The 24,287-nt window shown below is 40.0% G+C and overlaps 1 protein-coding gene across 1 annotated transcript in view; it reads right to left on the minus strand.

Moving 5' to 3' along the window:
• The window catches only part of adam12 (ADAM metallopeptidase domain 12), a 289,205-nt gene that overhangs the window by 80,816 nt on the left and 184,102 nt on the right, over positions 1-24,287 (minus strand). Inside the window, 5 exon segments of the mRNA XM_068002357.1 lie at positions 6,561-6,645; positions 12,393-12,562; positions 14,474-14,545; positions 16,915-16,980; positions 21,487-21,673. Of these exon segments, the coding sequence (XP_067858458.1) occupies positions 6,561-6,645; positions 12,393-12,562; positions 14,474-14,545; positions 16,915-16,980; positions 21,487-21,673 (580 nt within the window).

The raw sequence follows: 24,287 nt of genomic DNA on the forward strand, positions 1-24,287 counted from the left end.
GTACTGGTTAGAAGGGCAAAGAAAAATAATTGTTTCCATTCCAAGTTGCCGTTGTTACAATTATTCATACTGTTTGTAAGTGGATCTGTATAGATTTGAAATGGGAGCCATTTATTCTGAGGGGAGCGTACAAGATTGTGCTTATGTGATCAAATGTTGCTTCAGGGAGTATGGAGGGTGCACCTGAGAAGATGTCTCAAATTAGGTTGGCTTGGATGTTAGGCCAGTTCAATTTGGACTTTACGCAGTGTGACAGATATTCCTGATGCAGTTTGGGTATCCATATCACATTTACATGGGGTTGGTTTGAGTCTCACCCTTGGCTGTATTCTTATTGCTTGCACATTGCTTCCACAAACTGCATCACATGATAGCAGTTGACAGAAAAATAGAATGAAATAGAAAAAAAAAACCTGACAGCCATTAATCTTATAATGACTAATAACTTTTAATATTACTGAAGTCAAATAATTAAAAAAACTATGAGCGGCCCTATGAAATGTTACATTGCTATGGACTAATCAAGAGGAACATTTATGGATACAATGAATAACTAGTATTATTCTGAAAATATGCTAATAGCATGTGTCATGTTTCCTAGGCAACTCTCAATTCTATTTGGATTCTTCCATTTTACTATTACGTAGTTTCTCCCCCTATTTTAGTTTGATATTGATTCTTTTAAAATTAAATTTGACTATCCCTTGGTGTTTTATTTTGCAAGTTATGAAACAAACTAAAACCAGTGTCATATAGAGGTATGGGGGACTAAATTGGACCGCCTAATGCCAGTTGTGTGGACACTATGTGGACTCCTAAGGACCCAAAACGGCATCTGCGATGCGCGCGCAAACTTTCGGCGCGACATGCGCAGGACGCCATTTTGTTAAAGGCATTTGTGCACAAGCATTTAACGAACGGCAGCAGCATGTAGAGTAGGGAGATTATGCGGTAGATCAGTGAGCAATGCTGATTTAAAGGGACAGATGCGATTTTGGAACTCCATATTTCAGCCAATGCACTGTCTTAACCTCACACAGCTGAACAGGTCTTAAACGGCATGGAGGACCCCCCCACCAACCCAGCGCTACTTAAAGGGATCATGCAGAATTTACAGGTTAGTTGCTGGATTATTGCTTCTGGCTGCTGATGCATGTGTACCTGTTTTTGGAGATCTCCTATACTTGAATTTCAGGACAAGGGGACTTTGCCTAAAAATTAGAGCCAGGACTTTCAGGAGTGACGTTAGGAAAACACGCAAAGGGTGGTAGAAGTTTGGAACTTTCTCCCGCAAATGGCAGTTGACGCTAGCTCAATTGTTAATTTTAAATCTGAGATTGATAGATTTTTGTTAACCAAAGTTATTAAAGGATATGGGGCTAAGGCAGGTATAAGCAGTTAGGTCACAGATCAGCCATGATCTCAATGAATGGCAGAACAGGCTCGAGGGCCTAAATGGCCTACTCCTGTACCTATGTTCGTATAATAAAGTTTCAATACTCTACAGGGAGTGGGTGGGCTGACTAGCTGACAGGCAACAGCAAGGGCACTGGCGGAGTGGCAGGGGTGGGACAGAAATGCTGTCATCCTGAGAGAGGACAGCAGGTTCATGTTCTATGGAGCAACTGCCACTTGCTGCCTTCTGTAATGCGCCACTTTCTCCTGCATGAAAGCGGGTAGTGTGTCAGTGAGTGTCCTGCAAGATGTTTGAGTGCAGGTGCAGCAAGCAGTTAGGAAGGCAAATGGTATGTTGGTCTTCATTGCAAGAGGATTTGAGTATAGGAGCAAGGATGTCTTACTGCAGTTATACAGGGCCTTGGTGAGACCACACCTGGAGTATTGTGTGCAGTTTTGGTCTCCTTACCTAAGAAAGGATATAGTTGCCATGGAAGGAGTGCAGCGAAGGTTCACCAGACTAATTCCTGGGATGGCAGGACTGTCGTATGAGGAGAGATTGGGTCGACTTGGCCTGTATTCACTTGAGTTTAGAAGAATGAGAGGGGATCTCATTGAAACATATAGCATTCTGACAGGGCTAGACAGACTGGGTGCAGGGAGGATGTTTCCCCTGGCTGGTGAGTCCAGAACGAGGGATCACAGTCTCAGGATACGGGTTAGGACATTTAGGACTGAGATGAGCCTGTGGAATTCTTTACCACAGAAGGCTGTGGCGACCAAGTCACTGAATATATTTAAGACGGAGCTAGATAGATTTCTAGACACAAAAGGCATCAAAGGGTATGGGGAGAGAGTGGGAATATGATATTGAGATAGAGGATCAGCCATGATCATATTGAATGGCGGAGCAGGCCTGAAGGGCCGAATGGCCTACTCCTGCTCCTATTTTCTATGTTTCTATGAGTGATGTGGCTGTCAAGGTGGAATAGCTGCCAGTGTGTGTGACCTGTGAGCTGTAGGTGTGCAGCTTGCAACAGTGGTAATGTGTGAGGGTGAGATGAAGCATCTGATTGGAAGAGTTGAGTACTGATTGAAAGAGTTTGTTGGTAGGTGGGTGATGGGATCGTAGTGCTGAGCAACCTTTATTCAATGTTTTAAAGGAACTCAACAGTTTGTAAACAGAAGGGCGAGACCTGCATCTGTGTTTTACATGTGCGATTTCTGATCTTTCTGATACTTTGAAAATATAAGAGTCCCTCAACTTTGAGCAGCCAAGTTGTTGTTCATTAAAAATTCTAGAGTTCCCATCATCACCGTGCTTCACTATATTGCAGCACAGATTCACTTCACCATTGACTTCCACCATTTCCTGCAGCCACAGTGCACCTCCCCTTTAAGAGGTGCAGGCTGCCTTTAAGTGGTACTAGCCACTCGCTATATCTGGGCCCCCTGCTGGTGAGCAGCCACTCAACAGTGCAGGTAGCGCTGGCTGCACACAGCAATCATAGAAATCACCAGGCAGCACGAATGTTACTTGCTGCCTGCATCTCAACGACCGGGCGCGGGTTAATCGTGCACCGCAATCCCCGTGCCCGTTTTCAGGGGTTAACCAATTTAACCCCCCATTTACTCTGCTTTGAAACCATTTTCTCCTGACACCATGCACAATAGAATTTATCAGCTAATAGGCACAGAGGAATAAAGTGAGAAAGAATGCTATATTTTAGTGTTCCCTATGGTTATTTATGAGCTGCTATGACTGTTCTCAGGGAAACAATATTCTGGTGGCAACCAAAAATGGCATCTTGCAATAGCTTGCAGGAAAAGTTCATTTTGTTTTTGCTGGAAAGCATTCTGGGCATAATGTTACTCAATGTTTGTCAGTGTCTAAAGCAAGAAAGTTTAAATATCACTTTTGCTGTCCTCAGAATGTCACAAAGTGTTCTACAGCCAATGAATTATTTTTAAAGTGTAACCATCAATGTTATGCAAGCAAATGTACATGCAAGGTCCCACAAAATGGAGTGAAATAAATGACCAAATAATCTGTTTTTGGTGGTGTTTGAAGGAAAACTGCTGGCCAGGATGCTGGGAGAACCCACCTGCTTTTTAAGAAAGAGAGAAAAAAGAGACGGGAAGGAGAAGTAAGAAAAAATTAAAAAATTAAAAATTATACAAATCTCTAGCAACAATTTACTACCTGTAGGAGTGAGACTCCACAGTTTCAACTGCTCCCTTGCTGGGCTTCCGAGGTTGAGTGGCATTGCAGGAACTTAAATCTCGTCATTAAAGGGGTCCTTACGCTGTTAAGTACCAGCTCTAACTTTCTGCAGTGAGCTTAATTTTTAATTAATCCGCAAATGCAGCAACTTCTTGAAGCTCACAAGGAGATTGATGGTGAGATCCCGTTTTCGCGAGGCTAACAGCGGAGCGGCGCAAATCGTCCAGCAACCTGTGGCGATTCACAACTCACAAAGTAACTCTTCCTCGCTGGACGATTTACACACTAATAATGATGTGCGCATTAAACTCGCCAGCAAATTCTGGCCCAATATGATGCTCTGCTGTAGGTGCCTTTGAGGCACCCAGCCCTGCTCAGCTGCTTCAGGTGGCCAAAGCCTGCAGCAACCCCCCCACTTTGGAGGCAGGCTGCGCAACGCAGGTAGGAATCAAAAGGGTTACCACCAAAGTTATGTCAATTAGGCTGACTCCAGAATATTTGCCAGGGTCAGTGATAGAGAAGCTGGGCAGGCACAACCCTGCTGTGCCAACCCTCTGATAAAGTGGAAAATCTAACTCGGTGACTACTACTATTTTGAGGGCCATTGTGTTGGATGTTTATAAACAGTATAGACACTACATCCACTTCATACTTCCAATCCCTGGTAGGTATAAACACAACCGTAGCACTATATATTATGTAAAATAACAGTTCAGTTGGAGTTGTGACTGAAATCCATTCTTGGGATTCAGCTAGTGTTCACTAACAACTTGAACTTACCTCTTGACTTCTGTGCTTTCAGACAGTTACCTGATTAGAGTGAATTGGAACTGCCATTGATGAGTTATTTTAACAGTTCTGCATCACTTTATGGTCAGAAAAATTGAACTCTACACAAACATGCATGCATAGAGCTCCATTCACTGTCATCCAAATTATGGTTACATTTCAATGTCAGGGAAGAACAGACTGTATTTAAACTAAAAAATGTTAAAAATATTAAATAGCTCTCAAGTGGCCCAACAATTACACTGTTGCAGTTGATGCAAAGCCAAAGCAGCGTGAGACTAACTCCTTGAGGTGGTCTCACATTGCCTGCCAGAATTTGATGTGCCATCAATGGAGCAACTTCATTTCTTAGCAAGGCCGCAGCTTTTGCATTGATGCAATACAGAAATCACTTTGCATTGACATAAATACAGTAGTAAAACCAGGTCGATAAATATACTGCAGTTTGACTATTAATTTACAGATATTAAAGCATAGCATCAAGATGATAAACTGGTATTGAACTGGTATTAATTATTCAGCAAAAGAACTGCAGTTTTTATACTGTGCATGTTCGTAAAATAAATAATTTCACCCCTCTTCTACGTTTCAGTTCAATACAATTCTCTTATGGTTTTTATGATTTACATGAAAATAGTGACAATTATTTTAATTATTACATAATTTATAATTCTAAAATGAAAGCTGAAAATCTAGCTAAAGTCCAGAATAAACACATGTTGATGCATTGTTACTTATAAAGAGAAAGGGCATGAAAAAGATGACCTGATTCAGGGCTTTTAATTTTTGTTAATTTGACTCCTTAAAGAAATATAGGAAATCTATTGATACTTAAATAATTGTTGCCAGAATTGTATTTGATTTTCCACAATCTAGTCCAGCAACTGGCTTCAGAATCATGTAAGAGGATTCTTTTTTGGCAGTTAGTGCATTTAAAAACAAAATAAGAATAGAAAAAGAAAATGAACACATTAGGGTTATGAAATATTGTTCTAACGTACAGATCATAGGAACAGTATCTTGGAAACCAGCGGTTTAAATTTTGCATTAAAAATGCAACTTTTTCCTTTAGGAAACCTAGTCACCAACAAGTCTGAAAGCTGCAGGAGGGAAAAGAAGTATAACTTGCTTTGTGGTGCCAGATAAATATTTCCCAGAATATAGTAGAGTAGAACATGGCAATTTGTTGATGAATGACCAATCCAAATATACAGTGACCTTATCAAATTATATATCTTTTTAAACAAGGTCAAAATCCTGGAACTCCCTTCCTAACAGCACTGTGGGAGAACCGTCACCACACGGACTGCAGCGGTTCAAGAAGGCGGCTCACCACCACCTTCTCAAGGGCAATTAGGGATGGGCAATAAATGCCGGCCTCGCCAGCGATGCCCACATCCCATGAACGAATAATAAAAAAAAAGTTGCACCTTTTTTCTCCCCTAGGAGTCAAGCAGGTTGCGCATCCCATTCCTGGAGAAGGCTGTACAGTTCTACTTAACAGTTCTACCAAGAAAGGACTGAAAAGAAGGAATTGCGAAATACCTTAAATGAAAATACATACATGGAAAGTTTTAACAGTAGATTTTAAGTCAGCCTGTACATAGTAACAGCAAACAATTACCTCTTCGGTAAATTTGGGATTCTGAATGAGTATTTTTAGGTGAACGACGTACCATCAGGGTAAATGGAACATCTGCAATTTCTCAGCTCCCAACGTTGACATCAACTACTCATAGATCAAAGGCAGCAACTGCTTTTCAAACTAATCCAATAATGTTCCCTAACTCAAACTCTAGAGAATGATCTTTTTCATCCCCCAACTGTACATTTCCATTTCCCACACAAAGTATCCTCTTTGAATAAAACTCCAAATTAGTGCCAGGTTGTTTTGCCATTTTGTGTTGTGGACTTGCTCTCAACTAAAACTGCATGGAGACTGGCCAACTTCATTTCACTCAGGCAGTCTACAATCAGCAGAGAGACAATACTTACAACCAGCAATTGGACTACATATGTACTTGGGTTTCAGAAGTGAAAAGATTGTATGCTGTCATTCAATCTCCATTCTCAAAGTTCTAAGACTAATGAGCCCTATAGAGATAGGCAGATTCCAGTTCAGACCATTCACTACTTTTTGATCACTACTCACCATAACAATCCCTCCTGACTGCTCTGCTGTGCACATACTCATAATAGGTGCCATTCCAATGGTTGTTCCCTGGAAGTACACTCCACTGCAAATAGATAACAAATAGACCTCATCATGTTTTGAAGTTGAACAATTTGGTGCATTAACTTTGCCTATTACCTCATAATTTTAGTGCTTCATATTTGTTCATTAACAGTAGCAAAGTTGAGACTGGGGTTGAAATTTGGGCCCTCTGGTTGGGAGTCCAATCCTCGACAACTAACATTATCAGCTGTCCCCATAATTACACAAACAAAAGTTCTGTTATTAGTCAAACAATCATTAAAAAAATTGTTTGTTTCATAATATTGATTTTTATACCACTCTATTGTTCTCCTTAGAGCAGAGAAGGTTAAGGGGAGAATTAATAGAGGTATTCAAAATTATACAGGGTTTTGATAGAGTAAATAAGAGAAACTGTTTCCACTGGCAGGAGGGTCAGCAACCAAAGGACACAGATTTAAGATAATTGGCAAAAGAATCAGAAGGGAGATAAGGAGAAATGTTTTTACACGGCGAGTTATGATCTGGAAGGATGGTGGAAGCAGATTCAATAATAACTTTCAAAAGGGAATTGGATAAATACTTGAAGGGGAAAATTTACAGGGTTATGGGGAAAGAGATGGTGAGTGGGACTATTTGGATAGCTCTTTCGAAGAGCTGACACAGGCATAATGGGCTGAATGGCCTATGATTCTATGATCTGTGTTATGTCAAATTTGCTAGAGACAGGGAAAACAAAGCCTAGTTTTTGTAATCGTGTTATTTTAACATTGGTAGTATCTTTTTTAAAAAGTCCAGTTCAGAGTGAGCGAGAGTGACTCTTTCCTTATTCTAATTTGAGTTGTTTCTGCTTTTACCAAAACAAAGAATTAATAAATTGAATTTTGAAAGTTTTTCAGGTAAGCACGAAATCTTTGATTACCGTCACCTGCATTTTATTGATTGTGAATGTAAATATTCTAATTAATAGCATGAGTACATAGGCTGAAACTCCAGTGCAGTACTAAGGGAGTGCTGCACTGTTGAAGGTGCCAACATTCAGGCCAGGTGTTAAATTAAGATTTTGCCTTCCTGTTCAGGTGGATGTCAATGATCCCATGGCACTATTTGAAGAAGAGCAAGGAGTTGTCCTGGCCTGCTTCAATGTAGTAAACTTCTATGGCTCTATGGATATGTTTACTCGATAGAGTTATTCAATTAATGTGCTGTTTTTGTTTCTAATCCACGTTTTAGACTGTCAGTGAGGCACGGAGCTGGAAAGAACTTCTTTGTGAAGGAAAAGAGAGTGACTATTGTGATATCTTGGTCTGTTGAGTATAGATAAATTCAAATGTTATTTGCTTTTCCTATTTTTTTAACATCATTAAGCCTCTATCAATTGTAAGCTAAACTTCTAAAATTAACTGGAATGTATCATTTTAATGTTAAAATTCAATTTTTTTTCTAGGACAACATACTGCCAGATGTGCAGACATCAGTATGTGTAGTAGGAGTGGGGACTAGCATTTGGATTGAATGTGTACAATGTGAAATTTTCTGGCTATACTCCTTGAAACTGTAATAAGAAACAACAATGTTTCACACTCCCAGTTAAGGATGTTGGCTTTCACTTTTGAGAATTGTTTATTAGTATATTTCACATCCAGTACTTTTTCCATGTATAGCCAGATCTAATGAGGTAGGGCCTGAGGTGCAAATGCCATTCATGAGTCAATGGGTTTACAGAATAATTATAAGCAGTAATATCTTGAGAATGCCATCAGTTTAACCAATAACTGTAGAGATTTTACCTATTGATCTATTTTTCACAGGAATCAATGATGGGCTGAGAACACAACCTCACTGTCCAATGAGTTGCTATATTCAAATAAAAATCTAATAAACATAACTTGGGAAAAATAAGTATAATGTTAATTAGCGAGTTATCCTTTGGAGTACAGTTCCTGATTCCAAAAGGCAAGTTGACCAGTTTGTACTGGCAAGGGGTTGGCGATTACCTGGATGTCATATTTCACAGGGTAAGAACTGGAAGTGGGAACCAGATATTGGGTTTGTCTGCACATGCACAGTGTGCTTCATTCCTGGTCCCTCAATGTTTGCTGGAAGCTGGCACTTACGGTTTAAAGCTATGATTATAAAAGGGACGACTTTCCTGCCCCGCTTACCCTTCCCCAGTGCTAGACAGGGGAAGTGCACCTGTCCAGCCCCAGGATCACTGGGATTTCCTCCCCTGGGCCATTTAGATAGCCTAGAGCCAGCCCTAGTACAGGTTCATTCCTGGCAGGGCCTAGCGCTGGTGAAAGAGGCCATAAATTAAAAGACAGATGCAGGCCTTTACCTACCTCTTCTTGCCAGTTTATTTGTGGGTAGTTAAAATCGCCCATGATTATTATTCTATGTCCTTTACTCATTTCACATATTTGCTTACATATTTCTTCCTCCACCTCCTTTCCAGTATTAGGTGGTCTGCAATATACCCCTATTAGTGTGATCGATCCCTTCTTATCTTTTATTTCAATCCATATGGATTCTGTTTCTTAAAAGTGGGATCTGGAATTAATGAGTTATTTCCTGTGAAGCTTATGGTGTAATTTAATTTTACATTGTTCAGAAGCAAAGGCCTGAGATTTTGTAGCCAGTTTATGTGTTTGACATAATAATTATGCTTTTGCTGTATTTCAATCATGAAAATAAACTTATTCAAGTTTTCAAATAACTCACACTAATTCAAAGTATAACAAATTAATTGTGAATATAGAGCTTGTTACTGTCCCTTTTAATAATATATAGGATTATTCTTATATAATATGGATATCGAATGACTGTTATTCATGAAACTGGCAAACGTTTAGTCCTAAAATAGAAAAACACTTCATACGAAATGTAGGCAGTGAGGTGATATGTGGATAAATTACTCTTCTGATGCCAACCACACCTTTGGGTTAAAATTACAGCCTCACTTTTTTGATGTTTCAGTAAACTGAGTAAATAAAGATTATGTTTGATTCCTGCTTTGTGTTGAGTTCACTGATCTCAGCAGGACTGTGCTAGAAGGGTTACAATTGGCCTCAGTACCCTGGGTTAGAGAGGGAAAATTCAGTCAAGGTTCCAGTCTTGATCATTATCCAGTGACTCTTGCTGTAAAGGCAATTGGTGAGGACAGGTTTGGATTTGACCATGATGTTCCCATGGTTAAACTGCCTGCCGATAATCTCTGTTAAGTCTCACATGCTTGGTGCCTGTGGAATCATACTCCAGCAAGGAATCAAAGCTCTCATGAGGGAAAGGAAGGGGAAAGAATTAGCACAAAAATTGAAAAATAACAGGCTTTTAATTCTATAGACTAGAAATTAGTATTGGTGATATTAGCAAATGAACACCTTAACATGTTCATATGATATTCCTCTGTCTGCTATTGTAACAGACGAATTAACAGACGGAAGCTGATTTAATGTGCATTTTCAGTATTTTCTGCTCCTATTTTGATTGCAAAAGCGTTCATTCTAAAAGGCTTCCGTTGTTAATCATCATCAGAAATGCATATTTTCCGATGAACAGGAAGTGGTTTAAACACGAATAAGGAGGATTCCAATTAAACTCACTTATTCTTTGCTTCTAACTGAGAAGTTAATTTATGAGGTGCTGCTTGTTTCAGCTTGCTGTTCCTTGCTAACACCTCTCTTCCGTGTCGTGATTTGGCACTTGCAGAGCTACACGAGATTTTATGTAAATACCTTTCACGAGAATTGTTCACAGTTGGTCAACCTCTGAGTTCAGATTCAGCTCAGATATTTCATTAGTTGGAGAATGTTGCTAGTAGTGGCAATTGATAAACTGATAAGGTGCTGTTAGAAACACTTTAACCTCCATAATTAGCAATTTAAGCTGCTTTCATTTTGCAGGCTGGGACTGTAATCTAAGTGCATCACTCTTCTGCACTCACGTCCTAATATTGCAACTGGCACGGGCTAATCAAGGACAGTCAGCATGGATTTGTTAAGGGAAGGTCGTGTTTAACTAATTTGATTGAATTTTTCGAGGGTAATGCATTTGGTGTAGAAGAGAAAGCTAAAACTGGGTTTACAGAGTCACGATCCACCATTCGCCCTGCCATGTAGGACCTTGTCAAAAGCCTTGCTAAAATCCATGTACACTACGTCAAAGCCCATGGGATCCAAGGGGAGGTGGTTAGTTGGATCCAAAATTGGCTCAGTGGCAGGAAACAAAGGGTAATGGTCGACGGCTGTTTTTGCAACTGGAAGGATGTTTCCAGTGGGGTTCCGCAAGGTTCAGAACTAGGTCCCTTGCTTTTTGTGGTATATATTAATGATTTGGACTTGAATGTGGGGGGCTTGATCAAGAAGTTTGCAGATGATACAAAAATTGGCCGTGTGGTTGATAGTGAGGAAGAAAGCTGTAGACTACAGGAAGATATCAATGGACTGGTCAGGTGGGCAGAAAAGTGGCAAATGGAATTCAATCCAGAGAAGTGTGAGGTAATGCATTTGGGGAGGGCAAACAAGGCAAGGGAGTACACAATAAATGAGAGGATACTGAGAGGTGTAGAGGAACAAAGGGACCTTGGAGTGCATGTTGACAGATCCCTGAAGGTAGCTGAACAGGTAGATAAGGCGGTTAAAAAGGCATACGGGATACTTTCCTTTATTAGCCGAGGCATAGAATATAAGAGCAGGGAGATTATGCTAGATCAGTATAAAACATTGACTAGGCCACAGCTTTAGTACTGCAAACAATTCTGGTCATCACATTACAGGAAAGATGTGATTGCACTAGAGAGGGTACAGAGAAGATTTATGAGGATGTTGCCAGGGCTGGAGAATTTTAGCTATGAGAAAAGTTTGGATAGGCTAGGGTTGTTTTCTTTGGAACAAAGGAGGCTGAGGGGAGATTTAATTGAGGTATATAAAATTATGACGGGACTAGATAGAGTGGATGGGGAGGACCTATTTCCCTTAGCAGAGGGGTCAGTGACCAGGGGGCATAGATTTAAAGTAATTGGTAGAAGGATTAGGGGAGACCTGAGGAGACATTTTTTCACTTTGATAGTCCGGTGACGTCATTGCGATGCACACGCAGGGCGAATGGTGGATCGTGACTCTGTAAACCCAGTTTTAGTTTTCTCTTCTACTCCTGTGCCTCAGTAATCAACTTGTGTTAGCCCCTGCTTTCATTGTATGGAGTTTTGTGTATAAAGTGTGTGTGGAGAGACATCAGAATATCAAACCACCAAGAGCTAGCAACTGGTTTTCCAGGTCATTTTATAGCAAGAAGAGAAATACCCTTCTGATTCTGCGGTGCTGGAGGGATTTAAATATATACCTTTCTTAAGAACTGTTGTTTTGGTCTCCCACCCTTAGTTCAGGAGGTTCACTGAAACTTAAATCTCTAAAGTGGCATTTTAATGTATTAATGAGATGTAGTGTTGATGTGGGTGGAGAGGATACCAGACCAGTTTTACAGTGCCCATCACTCTCATTCTGGTTAATGCATATAGTTTGTACATCAATGAGATCTAAACGCAGACTAAAAGATTGTCCAGAACAATTTGGATGTCTTCTTACATTGGAGTGGACTTTCCTCAGACTTTCACAACTGGTTGCATTACAAAAGTATCTACATCGAAAGCTCAAGAGGACAGATGGGACTGAACCAGCAACATTACTATAACTGAGGCAGCAGTGCAACTGGGTGCTGTAGCAAGAATGTAGCACAACTTTAGTCTCAACAACTGCAGGTACTATAGAATGAATTATTCCTGGCAGTACCTACCTTACTAGCTGGGCATTGTCATGTGGTTTACGGGACAGTAGTTTCATTTTCCTCCAGTCAAGAAACTCATTCAGAGTGGTGAATGGGTCCCCAGTTATTGAACATTTATCCACGTCAGTCCAAACTTCCACTCCAACAAGGGCAACTCGAATGTTCAAGGGTCTATAAAACTACAGCAAAATAATTATTGTACCCAAAGGAACATGGGGGCTATATATTAGCTATGAATAGTTCATTATTATTATTAGTTAATACCAGTTACATCCAGTATAAGGCACTGAGCCTCCAAATATCATAAAAGGGTCATAATTCATCACAAAGTGTAAACAATGTTTTAAATTACATTAAAACAACACACTTCACCAAAAATCTATATTACTGGTCCTTTTCATTCTTCACAATTGTCCATTATTGCAACGAAACCAAAATAATCTATCAAAATTATAGATCTCTATATCTCCCATGAACAACTTCCAATAACAGATATGAGAATGACATCTGAAGACCAGAACTCATGTATCTATGAAAGAATTGAGAAAAACAGCAGTCCTCTCTAGATCTTCTGCTTAAACAGAGCTGATGGAGGCCCATTAGATAATATTGATACTGTTGGAGCTTCCCTCATCTATGATCATTGTGAAAATTCAAACAAAATAAACAAGAGGCAAGTGGTGAAGAACTGGAAAAGTGCGTGGATCAAAAACAACATTAACACATGGCTTTGGTCAGTTTGTGGCTGACGTGCCTTTCCAGCAGTCTAGACGTTGCTACCTCTCCAGAGAGTGAGAGTGAGCCTGCTTCCTTAAGGCCCTCTCCAATGCCTTCACAAGCACGGACTTACCTCTTCCACCTTTGCTACTGTGAGAAAGGCTTCCAAAAGCTTATCCTTCTGGGACAGCAGCTACTCTGAGATGAGAGCCACCTCAGATTGGATGATGGCAAAGGAAATGGAGACTTCTGTTTTATGAAAGAACTTTGCAGACTGTGAAGCATTTTGTGAGGGTATGGGGGGAGGGGAGAACAGGTGTGAAGTGACTTCATTTCAGTGAGTCAACCTTTATTTTTGAAATCACTGGGCTATCAATAATGCTTTACTTGCTTTGATAGTTGGCTGGCCTATTCTACACCTCTCCCCCTCCTGCACAACCTCCACATGTTGTGGAACTGCAGGTACTTCATCACCCTTGTCGTCATCATCACTGTCATTGTCATCCTCTTCAGGTTCTGGGAACAGCAAGCCTTTCTTCATGGCAATGTTATGAAGTACACAACAAGCTGTAATATTCTTGGAGATTCTGGCTGGGCAGTACTGCAGTACAGAAGTCTAACTAAGATTATCTTGGTGTGTAGACCTGCTGACTGAGTATTCGTGTTCGTGTTTAGGGACGAGCTGCCTTCTATGGTGCTTGACTTCCAGTGCTTCTAATCTGCCAATTTACATGTCCTCATTCTCCTTCTCTTCATAACATAGGGAAATCCGTATCAAGATTGCTAAGCTGTACCTTAGTAAAATAATCAGCAAAAGTCCTGACTCAACTCCCAAAGAACATAATGCAGGCAAAGAAACTCTGACCTTCAATACAAGTACAAAATTGTCTTCTTCAAGCTGTACCCACCTCAGGAATACCTGCTGCTGCTGCTTCTACCGCCACATTTATAGTGTCATTATTTGGGATGAGTTTAGGATGGAAATGGAGGGGAATGGGTCTGAGCAGCTGGCCATGTACCCTTTGCACAATTTACATGGGGCGGTAAGCACTTCTGAAGGGTCTTAAAGAGGACAGGTGTTTTTTTTTGGAGGAGAAAGCAGGTGCAGTTTTTTTGGTGTGGATTTGAGGCAGTAGCCTAAAAGAATCTATTCTGTTCTTTTTACTGCCCCAAATCCACCCCAGAGCTGGCAGTAACTCAGAGAATCCCTCCCAACAAACTCTTATCAGTTGAAACAATAAATAAGAACAAGCGCTTATGGATTTTCAAATTACTACATTTATCACATAGCAATATTTGTTTTATTGCCTTCTCTGTTCATCATATATTTGGGAACAATGAATTGCTTTTAAAATACCTTGCTGCATGCTTACCTTATCCACAAAATTGCCAATTTCTATCAGTCTCTGTTTAGTCTTTTCCAAATCCTTCCCATGTTTCTGAAACTTGAGATTTGTAAAAAAAGATTACTATAGTTAAGTTTACATTGCCTTTTAAAACTTGTTATATCTCTTCTGACATTTTCGTCCTTATCTAGAAAGTTAAATGGCCACACAGGAATATGTGACTTGTGGTTGAAGCAATCTCAACTTCAACAGATGGTGATGCATTTGTTTTGACTCGAAGTTTTTATTAAACTTGGTATGTCACCGAGTCCTATGGTTGTACCGGCATTCTCCCATTGCAACTTCCGGAAGAGTTCACGGAGTTTGCTGAAATCGCTGGAAATTCAGCTGCGCCCCGGATACGCTGTACCAGTTGTACATCCGTGACGACCAGATATAGTGGGCCCCCATCTGAGAGCCCCTGCTGGGATTGAGGACTGGAATCCCAAAAGGAAAAGCACAAATTTAAAATACCTGCTGGGGTGGGGGAGGTGACCTGTCATCTCCCCTGGCCCAATACTCCCCCATTGGAGTTTCCAATCCCTCAAATGTGATAAGCAGCCTAAATGTGCTCTAGTGGCATGGGTGTCCGCCATTCCCATGCAGAGGAGGGGAACTCCACCTGACCCCGGAATGTCTGCTGGGGTAAGTGGCTCTAGTCCCATGTGGGCGCAGCTCTGCACTTATGCCAAGATGTGCCCTCATACAGATTTTCAGGGACACTTTGTTTACACAGTGCTTTGTAGGGATATATATTGTACAAGAGTGGTGAGATTACTGTACTCATATTACACATTACATGTATAGCATTAGTGTTCATTGTTAGAGTTTGATGTTAAGTGTTATTGTCATTTTCCATTATTTCAGGACATTTTTTTTCTTCTTAGGCACAGCACAGGAGGAGGTCATTCAGCCCATCATGCTTATGCTGGCCCACTCCCCTGATCTTTCCTCATAGCCCTGTGAATTTTTTCCCTTCAAATATTTATCTAATTCCCTTTTGAAAATTACTATTGAATCTGCTTCCACCACCTTTTCAGGCACTGCATCATTACAACTCGCTGCATAAAAAAATGTTTCCTCATGTCGCCTCTGGCTCTTTTGCCAATCACCTTAAATCTGTATCCTCTGGCTACCGTCCCTTCTGCCACTGGAAAATGGTTCTCCTTATTTACTCTATCAAAACCGTTCATAGAGAAGTTCAGACCACGATTTGTACATCAGTAACTTTGTGATCAGCAAATCATTAGCCAGTAGCTAATTACACAAGACAATCTGGTCCAACTACGGTTAGGTATTCTTCACTGGTTAATATTATGAACTAAGCTAACTAGTCGTCTTAAATTGTTAAGAGAAATAGATAAAAGTTTAATTAGAGCACATAATCTATTGGAGGCATCACGTTTAGAAGAGGAAAAGTGAAGGGACAGTGGGGGGTGATTTTCAGTTTGGATGCAAACAGAAAACTGCTGGCTGTAGATCGGCTGCCAATTATACACCCTGCACCATCTTCCTTTCCATTGACTGCAATGGCAAGGAAAATAGGGGACGGGGATGTGGTGCTGTATAACGGGTGGCCGATCTGCAACTGCCAGTTTCCCACACATACCCAAACTGAAAATTACCCTCAGCTTAGAGTTAACTACCTTACACTGACAGTGGTGAAGGTATGGAATGGACTGCCAAAAGGTTCAGTGGGGGCTGACTGTATCAGCAAACCAGGTAAGTTTGGAAAAGTACCTGGTGAAAGATTTGATAGCAGTGTATGAGAAGTATTGTGGGATATGATATTTCTAAGACACTGGGACCACAATGGTCTTTTCTGGTCCTGTTCATTCCTATGTTCCGACATTCTATTATCGTGCAGTTCATGGACCAGGAATGATTATTCAATTATTCTTGAGAAAATTATACAATTAGAACAATTGTTGACTTCTAAGTATTTAAAAAAAAAACAGAAGATGGATCAAAGCACACTAATTGCTGGAGCAATTGATTCGGCATGACGACATCTGTGAAAAGTCCTGAGAGTTTCTATGCTTACTGTATAGCAGGACCGGCTGCGCAAATACCACAAGTTTACATAAAACGGTCATGGAAAAGGTAAAAATATTGGTTTCTGAGTGACAACAAATCACTTGCCCTACTAATAGACCATGTGAAAAGAAAAAACATGTGAATAGAAAATTACTAAAACATCCTGTCAAAATCCACTCATGAAAAATACTTCCAAAATTATCTATAACTCCACAATTCACATAATAAGGTATTGCTAAGGCAATGCTGTTTGAGACTTGAGAATTTTTTTTCCAGTTATTCAGGATCCACTTTCATTAAAAGCACAACAAAAAACAGAATTACAACTAATTGAAAAATGGATCTGAAGTGCCCTGAACAGAAGATAAGTTTAATATAGTTGGCAATCCTACCTCTCGATTGTCTGCTACAATAATCAGCTCCACGTATTTTGTGGTCTTCAATATGTCTCTCTTGTGCTACAAAACAAGGTACAGATAATAAGTTGCTAATTTCTAAAAAAACTCTCAAAACCTTTTTATCTTTTTTATATAACACTGTAATAAAAGAGGCTGGAAAGGGGATATCACAAAGCTCAAGAGAGGCTCTTTGTCAGGATGAAGCACCAACATCTTTAATAACTGTCACTTGCATGACAACTATGTTGGAATAAATAACCATTTTTAACCCCATGTGACACGAAGTAAAATTAGTTTTTGAAGAGACAGCATCATGTTTGTGAACCTCTATTAAAACCTAACCCGCAATCCCTGTAATCAGTGATCAGTAAAGGCAGTATTAAGTCCAGCCAGGCAGTACCTCATTTATACAGGAAAGCTCAGAGCTCCCTTCCCCAGGGGTAAGATTAAATTTCTAGAGAAGGCGGGTGGGAGCGTCTAGACTTTCTAAACATTAAATCAACTCAAGGTAGGTTTTTTAAAAGTTCTCAGGTCCCCAGAGGGTCTCATGGACTCCGGAGTTGTGTCAGGCCTCATTTCCGGAGTAATAGTGCAATCTAATGTCACTAATGATAAAGTTAAGGTTTAAATGCATTATTAAATTGTTGTGCATACATTCTTTTAGATTATAATTTTTATAACCTCAATTATGAGAAAGTGACCTAATCTGGTATATCTTGTTAAGGATGTGGTAGATATCAATTTAACTATTGAATTGGATCTGTATGGATCCAGATTCTCACTGAACTAATTTGGAAACAAATGGAGGCGATTTTCAACTCCTGGCTGCTCATTTCTGGGAGGGTGGGGGAGCCTTGTCAGCTGTCCCATGAGCACCCAAGGCCCATCTGATGCAATTTTCAGGTAGGTTAGCAAATGGGCGAGCAGCCTCAAACAGGCAGGAGGCTGCTTAAATATGTAATTGAGGTTCTACGCAGGCTGAAGGTCCCCGATTGCAATTTTCAGCTGCAAATGGGTGAAGCATGCACCGTGCATGCTCTCCCTATTTGTACCAGGTAATGACAGGCCAAACCAGCGGTCCCTTTGAGGCTGCTCACAAAACAGCCCAGGAAATTTTTAATTTTACTTCGTCTGGCCAGGAGGAGCAGGAGTGCTCCTCCTGGGCTCCTCATAAATATCCAGCCGGCTGCTGGCCCATTCAAGCCCACTCCTGATATTGCCTCCCCCATCCCACGCCTGACCTACCGGCCAGTTCACCATGAGAGCCGACCGATTTCCCAACTCCAGAACCACCTATTCCAATGCTCTCCTAGCCGGCCTCCCATTCTGCATAAACTTCAGCTGATCCCAAACTCTGCTGCCCGTATCCTAACTTGCACCACGTCCTGCTCACACATCACCCATGTGTCCACCGATCTACGTTGGCTACCTGTCCCCAAAAGCCTCCAATTTAAAACTCACAGCCTCGTGTTTAAATTGCATCATGGCCTCACCCCTCACCTCCTCCAGTCCAATAACGCTCCGAGAACTCTGTGTTCCCCAACTTCGGCCTCTTGTGCATCAGGCACTCCCTTCGCCCCATCATTGCTGGCTGTGCCTTCAGCCGTCTAGGCCTTAAGGTCTAGAATACCCTCCATAGTTCTCTCCCTCTCCTCCTCCGGCACAGGATATGTACAGAGAGCAGCTTTACAAAACCATTTTATGTACGAATAGACCAGATCTCTTCTTCAGCCGTCTAGGCCGTACGCTCTAGTATTCCCTCCCTAAACCTCTCTGTCTCTTCACCTCTCGCTGCTCCTTTAAGACCCTCATTAAAACCTATCTCTTTGACTAGGCTTTTAGTCATCCCTCCGAATATCTCCTTCTTTGGCTCAGTGACAATTTTTGTTTGATTATGTTTCTGTGAAGCGCCTTGGGAAATTTTTCTACATTAAAGGTACTATATAAATGCAAGTTGTTGTTAATGCACATTACACTTCTGCAAAGTGTAGTTCTATGCCGATATTCCTTTTGTACATTTCTTCTATACAGTAAAAATAAGTTGGAAACTGAACATTTTCCACTTCCACGACAGCCATTAATTATTTTGGAGACACAGCAGCATTTTGTCGCCAGATGATGATGCTTGGGTGCCAAATGCTGCTGGCTGAATACATGGGAAATTAGACGCTCTGCACATTTAAAATGTGTGGTCCTCAGCAGGGTTTAAGATGCCCACCACACAGAGGGCTCCACTTCTCTTTGATCATGAGCTAAAACGTATTTTATTAAAGTTTCTAATAAAAAGCCACATATGTAGACATTTCTAGTATTCACCTGAGATACTAGAAAATGTCAACATAGGAATCTTGTACCTGTAGGATGCTTAGAAGCCTCTCTCTCCCCTCTGTGGATTTATTCTCTTATTGCACATAAAACATATGAAAATTATCACACTTTTTAAAAATTCAGTTTTTTATTGTTTGCAAGATTTTCGCCTTTTCATGTTTTCCTGTCGTAGCTATATTTAAATGGTTCCTTTTGAATTTTCCATTCCAGAAATAAAGCTGCTAAAAAAACTAATACAGAATCACTGCCTTATTAAATGCTCAATTTCGCAACTGAATCTTATTCTGGTGGCAGTTTCCCAATGACAAACTTAAAAATGTGGTAATAGCCAATCAGACGCCTGTTTCTAGGCACCCGCAGCCAGGTGAAAGTGTAAACACATGCATTACAACTGTAAAGACATTCAGTATGGAGACTACTTGTGATAAATGTCCCAATTTAAATGTCAAGATTACTTAGGAGATGTCTATTATCTTACAAACCCAACACAATTGGACCTTACGGTCTAATTACTTTTCATTTAAAGGTATAGACAGACAGTCAGTTAGATTACTTGATTGGGCTGCAAATCAATCATGTTGTCACAATCATGCGAAACCTTTCAAAAGACAAGGCAACAAACAAGAGATTTGCAATCTTATCTGATTTAAAATATATAATTGTTTTTGTTTCTTAGTAACCGATTTATAAGACTGTATGAATAGCACAGTACTAAATTACAGGCGAGTTCTTTCAATCTGTAGCTATCACATTAACAACTACACATTCATTGTACTTGTGATTCTCAGTAATTATCAGATAAAAAAAGAACTTTGTATGAGCTGTGCATGGAATTGTTTTAAAGCAGATTCTACATGTGAAAGGTAAGTTTTAAAACTATGCTATTCAATTTCCAGTAGCACTGAGGCATATGTCTCAATTGATAGCACTGTTGTCTCTGAGTCAGAAGGTTGTGGTTTCAAGCTTCACTCCTGGAATTTAGCATATAATCTAGGTCGGCACTTTAGTGCAGTACTGAAGTGCTGTCTTTCAGATGGGATGTTAAACTGAGGGCCGGTCTGCCTGTTCATGTGGATGTAAAAGTTCCCATGCCCCTATTTGAATAGAGCAGGAAATTCTCCCAGTATCCTGGCCAACATTCTTCCCCCTCCCAAACCAACATCATTATAACAAATTAACTCATATGCTATTTGTACTATTGCTGTGCACAAATTAGCTGTTGCATCTGCCTACAAAACAACAGTGACTACACTTCAAAAATAACTCTTTGGCTGTAAAGTGCTTTGAGGCATCCTGAGGACATGAAAAGCATTATACAAGTGCAAATTATTTCTTTATTTCTACAATATGTGCTTCTTTTTGATAACTGTAATATTTTGATATTCAATGTATGTGAAATATGGGTAAATGTCCCACATGTGCTGAATATTAATGATTAGAACAAATTCTGTACAACTAGCACACACAATCATTTTTAACTCATAAGCACATCCACGCTCCTGGCTTCACTTAGCATGGTCGCATGTGAAGGAGAGGTTCTTGGCTTATCTTTAATCAAGGGCCAGCTGTACAACATTTAAGATGGTGTAATGTCAAATACATTATTTTATTTTATTAATTTCCATCCTTTTTGTATTTTCTGGCAATTTTTAACTTCTTAGGGAAGTCTTCATGCTCCAACTGTGAATCAGGTCATGGAGAAATGGGTGCAAGTGCAGAATTGCAGATCTAATGTTTTCCTTGCGATACTGAACAATGAACCCATGACACTGCAGAACACTGCCAGGCACAAAATGTTCTCCTCATCTGAGAAACCAACTGCTGCTGTCTGCTGACCTAAGCAGCAATGATCCCCAGTATCCCATATCATTCCAAATGCTAGAGTTCCATTAACTGGAAGAAGAACTTTACCGCTTAGGTTTTCTTTAAAAATTGTGTTTATGCTAACATTTAAAAAAAATATTGCTTTGTACGAAAAGAAAAACATTCAACTCCAACCTCTCTATGTCTGGTCATATCTTTCATGCTGGAAGATGGACCATTGCTAAGGCTAACTGCCAGGATAAACAGTCATGTAAATTAAATCTGTTAGAAATCTGTCAAGTAGGTGACAGCTGATTTATTGCAATATAATTGTATTAGGAAGTTCTTTTCAGAAAGCTTCTTAAAACATCATTGCTACTTGGCCACACATTGTATGTCATATTTTATTCCCTTAAACAAATGTAATTAACCTACCCTTGTAGAAGACCTCTGCAAGGACTCAACAATGCTGTCCATAGTGGTATCTGATGTTCTGAAGTTGTGTCCACAAGCACCCATATTGCCCTGAAGATTTTCTGCTCTGTAGATCAGGTGTGTGTTATCGGTAGCACCTTCAATGGGTTCTAATATATAACTTTTATTTTCAAATGAAACAAATCCCCTATCAAAAAAAAGAGAAATATAGTCAAAAGATACAGCTCCCAGTCTTCCAACTTAAAATTTTCATCCTCATGATCCCCTTCATAGCCTCACCCCACCCTATCTTTGTAGCCTCCTCCAGCCCCACAACCTCCTCCCCCGCCGGCTCTCCATTCCTCTGATTCTGGCCTCTTATGCCTTCCTTCCTCCCTTGCCCCTACCATTGGTGACCGTGCCTTCAGCCATCTAGGCCCCATGCTCTGGAAATCCCTCCCAAAACCTCTCTGCCCTCCTATAAGACCCACCTCTTTACCAAGCTTGTGGTTATCCCTCCTAATATCTGCTTCTTTGGCTTGGCATCCATTTTTGTCCGATTATGCCGCTATGAAGCACCGAGGGACATTTGTTCTATGTTAAAGGGGCTATACAAATGTAAATTACTGTTGTTGTTATTTAATGCTTTTGTACAGAAATCTTTGGGGAAATTTGTACAATACAGTATTGAAATCTAAATTGGCAACTAATTAAAATACATTTTTGAAAGAATTACCAGGAACTTATGGATACCATTCAGATTATGGGGATGATAACATTTTTTTCTATTTTTTGGTGCACATATAAACTGAAGAAACTTTGCAAGCTTTCAATTGGTTTTACTAGCTTATTATTATTACTATGGCTAAAAAATGTGTTCAGTGCTTAATATTTGTTAAGTAGTGACTGAAATGTTTGCCACAGCACTTTCTAATTCCATAGCAATTTATCCTTAGTGAGAACCCAATTAAATTCAATAAATCAACAAATTTCAGGAAACCATAAAGCATAAAGGAACTTTTGTATTTTCCAACTATTTGAGAGCTTGAATTGATTTGATGTAATGTACCATGGTTAAGAGTGAAGAAAGTGCCAACATAAACTGTCTGCTTGTACTTCATATGTCAGTACTTTTCTACACTCGTCATAAGTTAACATCGGTTCAAATTTCACATCGCCATGAAACCCTCCTTTGATTTCTCTAAATACATAGCACTAAGATTGTCCATCATAACATGACTCCACGGAGAGATTTTCTTTGTATGCAGTAGCGAACTAATGATTTTTTTTTCTGTTCACAGAGTTTATATATTTGGATATTATAAATGAAATGGGAATTAACCAAAGAGACAGATTCATTCCCAGCCCTCTGCATGCTTTTTTGTTAAGAAATATACTATTAAAGTGAAAGAAATACAATGAAGAAAAACAGATAAGAAAACTGGATTTGTCCTGCAGCTACTGTAAGAACATTTCTGAAGCTTCCTTTCCATGGAATGTTTTTGTCATTGTTAGTGAGGTGCGTTAAACTGATGGGATCTTTATCTAGATTTTATCCTGTTCTCCCCCACTTTTGGACCTCGCCACTGCCATGCTTCCTTGAACATACAATGAAAATAGCCTCACAGCCAGTGTGATGCAATATCTCACAGCGGCACTGACTCCTCAGCAATGTGCCATACCAGTGGTGCATGTCGGACTGTATCACTGAATTGTGACATGTGCTGTTTCGACTCTTTAGAAGCCAACACCAGTGCTAAAATTTCAAGTGAAACATAAAAGTATGTAAAAATATAAAACACAATCAAAGTGCTGATATTTCTCTGCACTTTTTATTGTGTAAATGGGAGTGTTCATGGGTATCATTTTTGTTGCTATATGTCATAATGGCACAGTGTCACCCATCAACTATTTTCTGCTCTCTGTACGGGAGGGCATGGCAATGTGTGCTGTAGATTTTCCAGTCACTCAGTAGGTGTCACTCTGGAATTGGCTCCTGGAAGTGCATTTTTAAAAAAATCTCGTTGTTTTTCTACCCTCTCCCCACTGCAACACAGAATCTCCAGCTAGTGACCTAGATGAGAACGGGCAAAAACAGAAAATGCACTGCCAGTCAGTCAGTACCTGTGGAGAGAACAGTCAATGTTTTGGGCTTGTTCTCTTCTTCAGAACTGAAAACTATGAGATGAACAAGAATATTAACAGAATCAGAAAAGGAGGGAAAGGAAAAAAATAAACAAAAAAACCGAAGTATCAGTTGAATGATGTAACAGATAATCTAAGTAAAGTAATGGTAAGAAACATTAAAGAAATTAAAGGGACAAATATGTGTGAAAAACTAAGACAGTCCATGGAAAAGTCAGGGCAATGGGAGAGATGGGAAACATGGGTATCAGGTTTTTCCTCCCTCTGTCCCTTTTCTGATTCTATTTATATGCTTGTTCATCTCTTATTTTTATGTTCTGAAGAAGGATACGAGTTTGAAATGTCGACTGTCTTCTCTCCACAGATGCAGACTGATCGGCCGTGCGTTTCCAGCATTTCCTGTTTTTGTTTCAGATTACTTGTATTTGCACAGTTTTGCTTTTTATTTGAGAACTGGTAAAACTCAGGCAATAAGGTGAATCTGAGGTAAGGCTTCAAATTTACAAAGTCTCTTCACTTTTTGAATATTTTTGTTTGAAAAATAAATGCTAATGATGTCATCAAGATACTGCCTTGGAGCAGAAAGTGAGCCTGACAACAGCTGAATTAACACACACAGTTGGAGCTGAATAGATTCTCAAGGAATGCAGATTAATGACTCTATCTCCATTAACGTT

Source organism: Heptranchias perlo, chromosome 21, assembly GCF_035084215.1.
Source record: "Heptranchias perlo isolate sHepPer1 chromosome 21, sHepPer1.hap1, whole genome shotgun sequence".
Taxonomy (NCBI): domain Eukaryota; kingdom Metazoa; phylum Chordata; class Chondrichthyes; order Hexanchiformes; family Hexanchidae; genus Heptranchias; species Heptranchias perlo.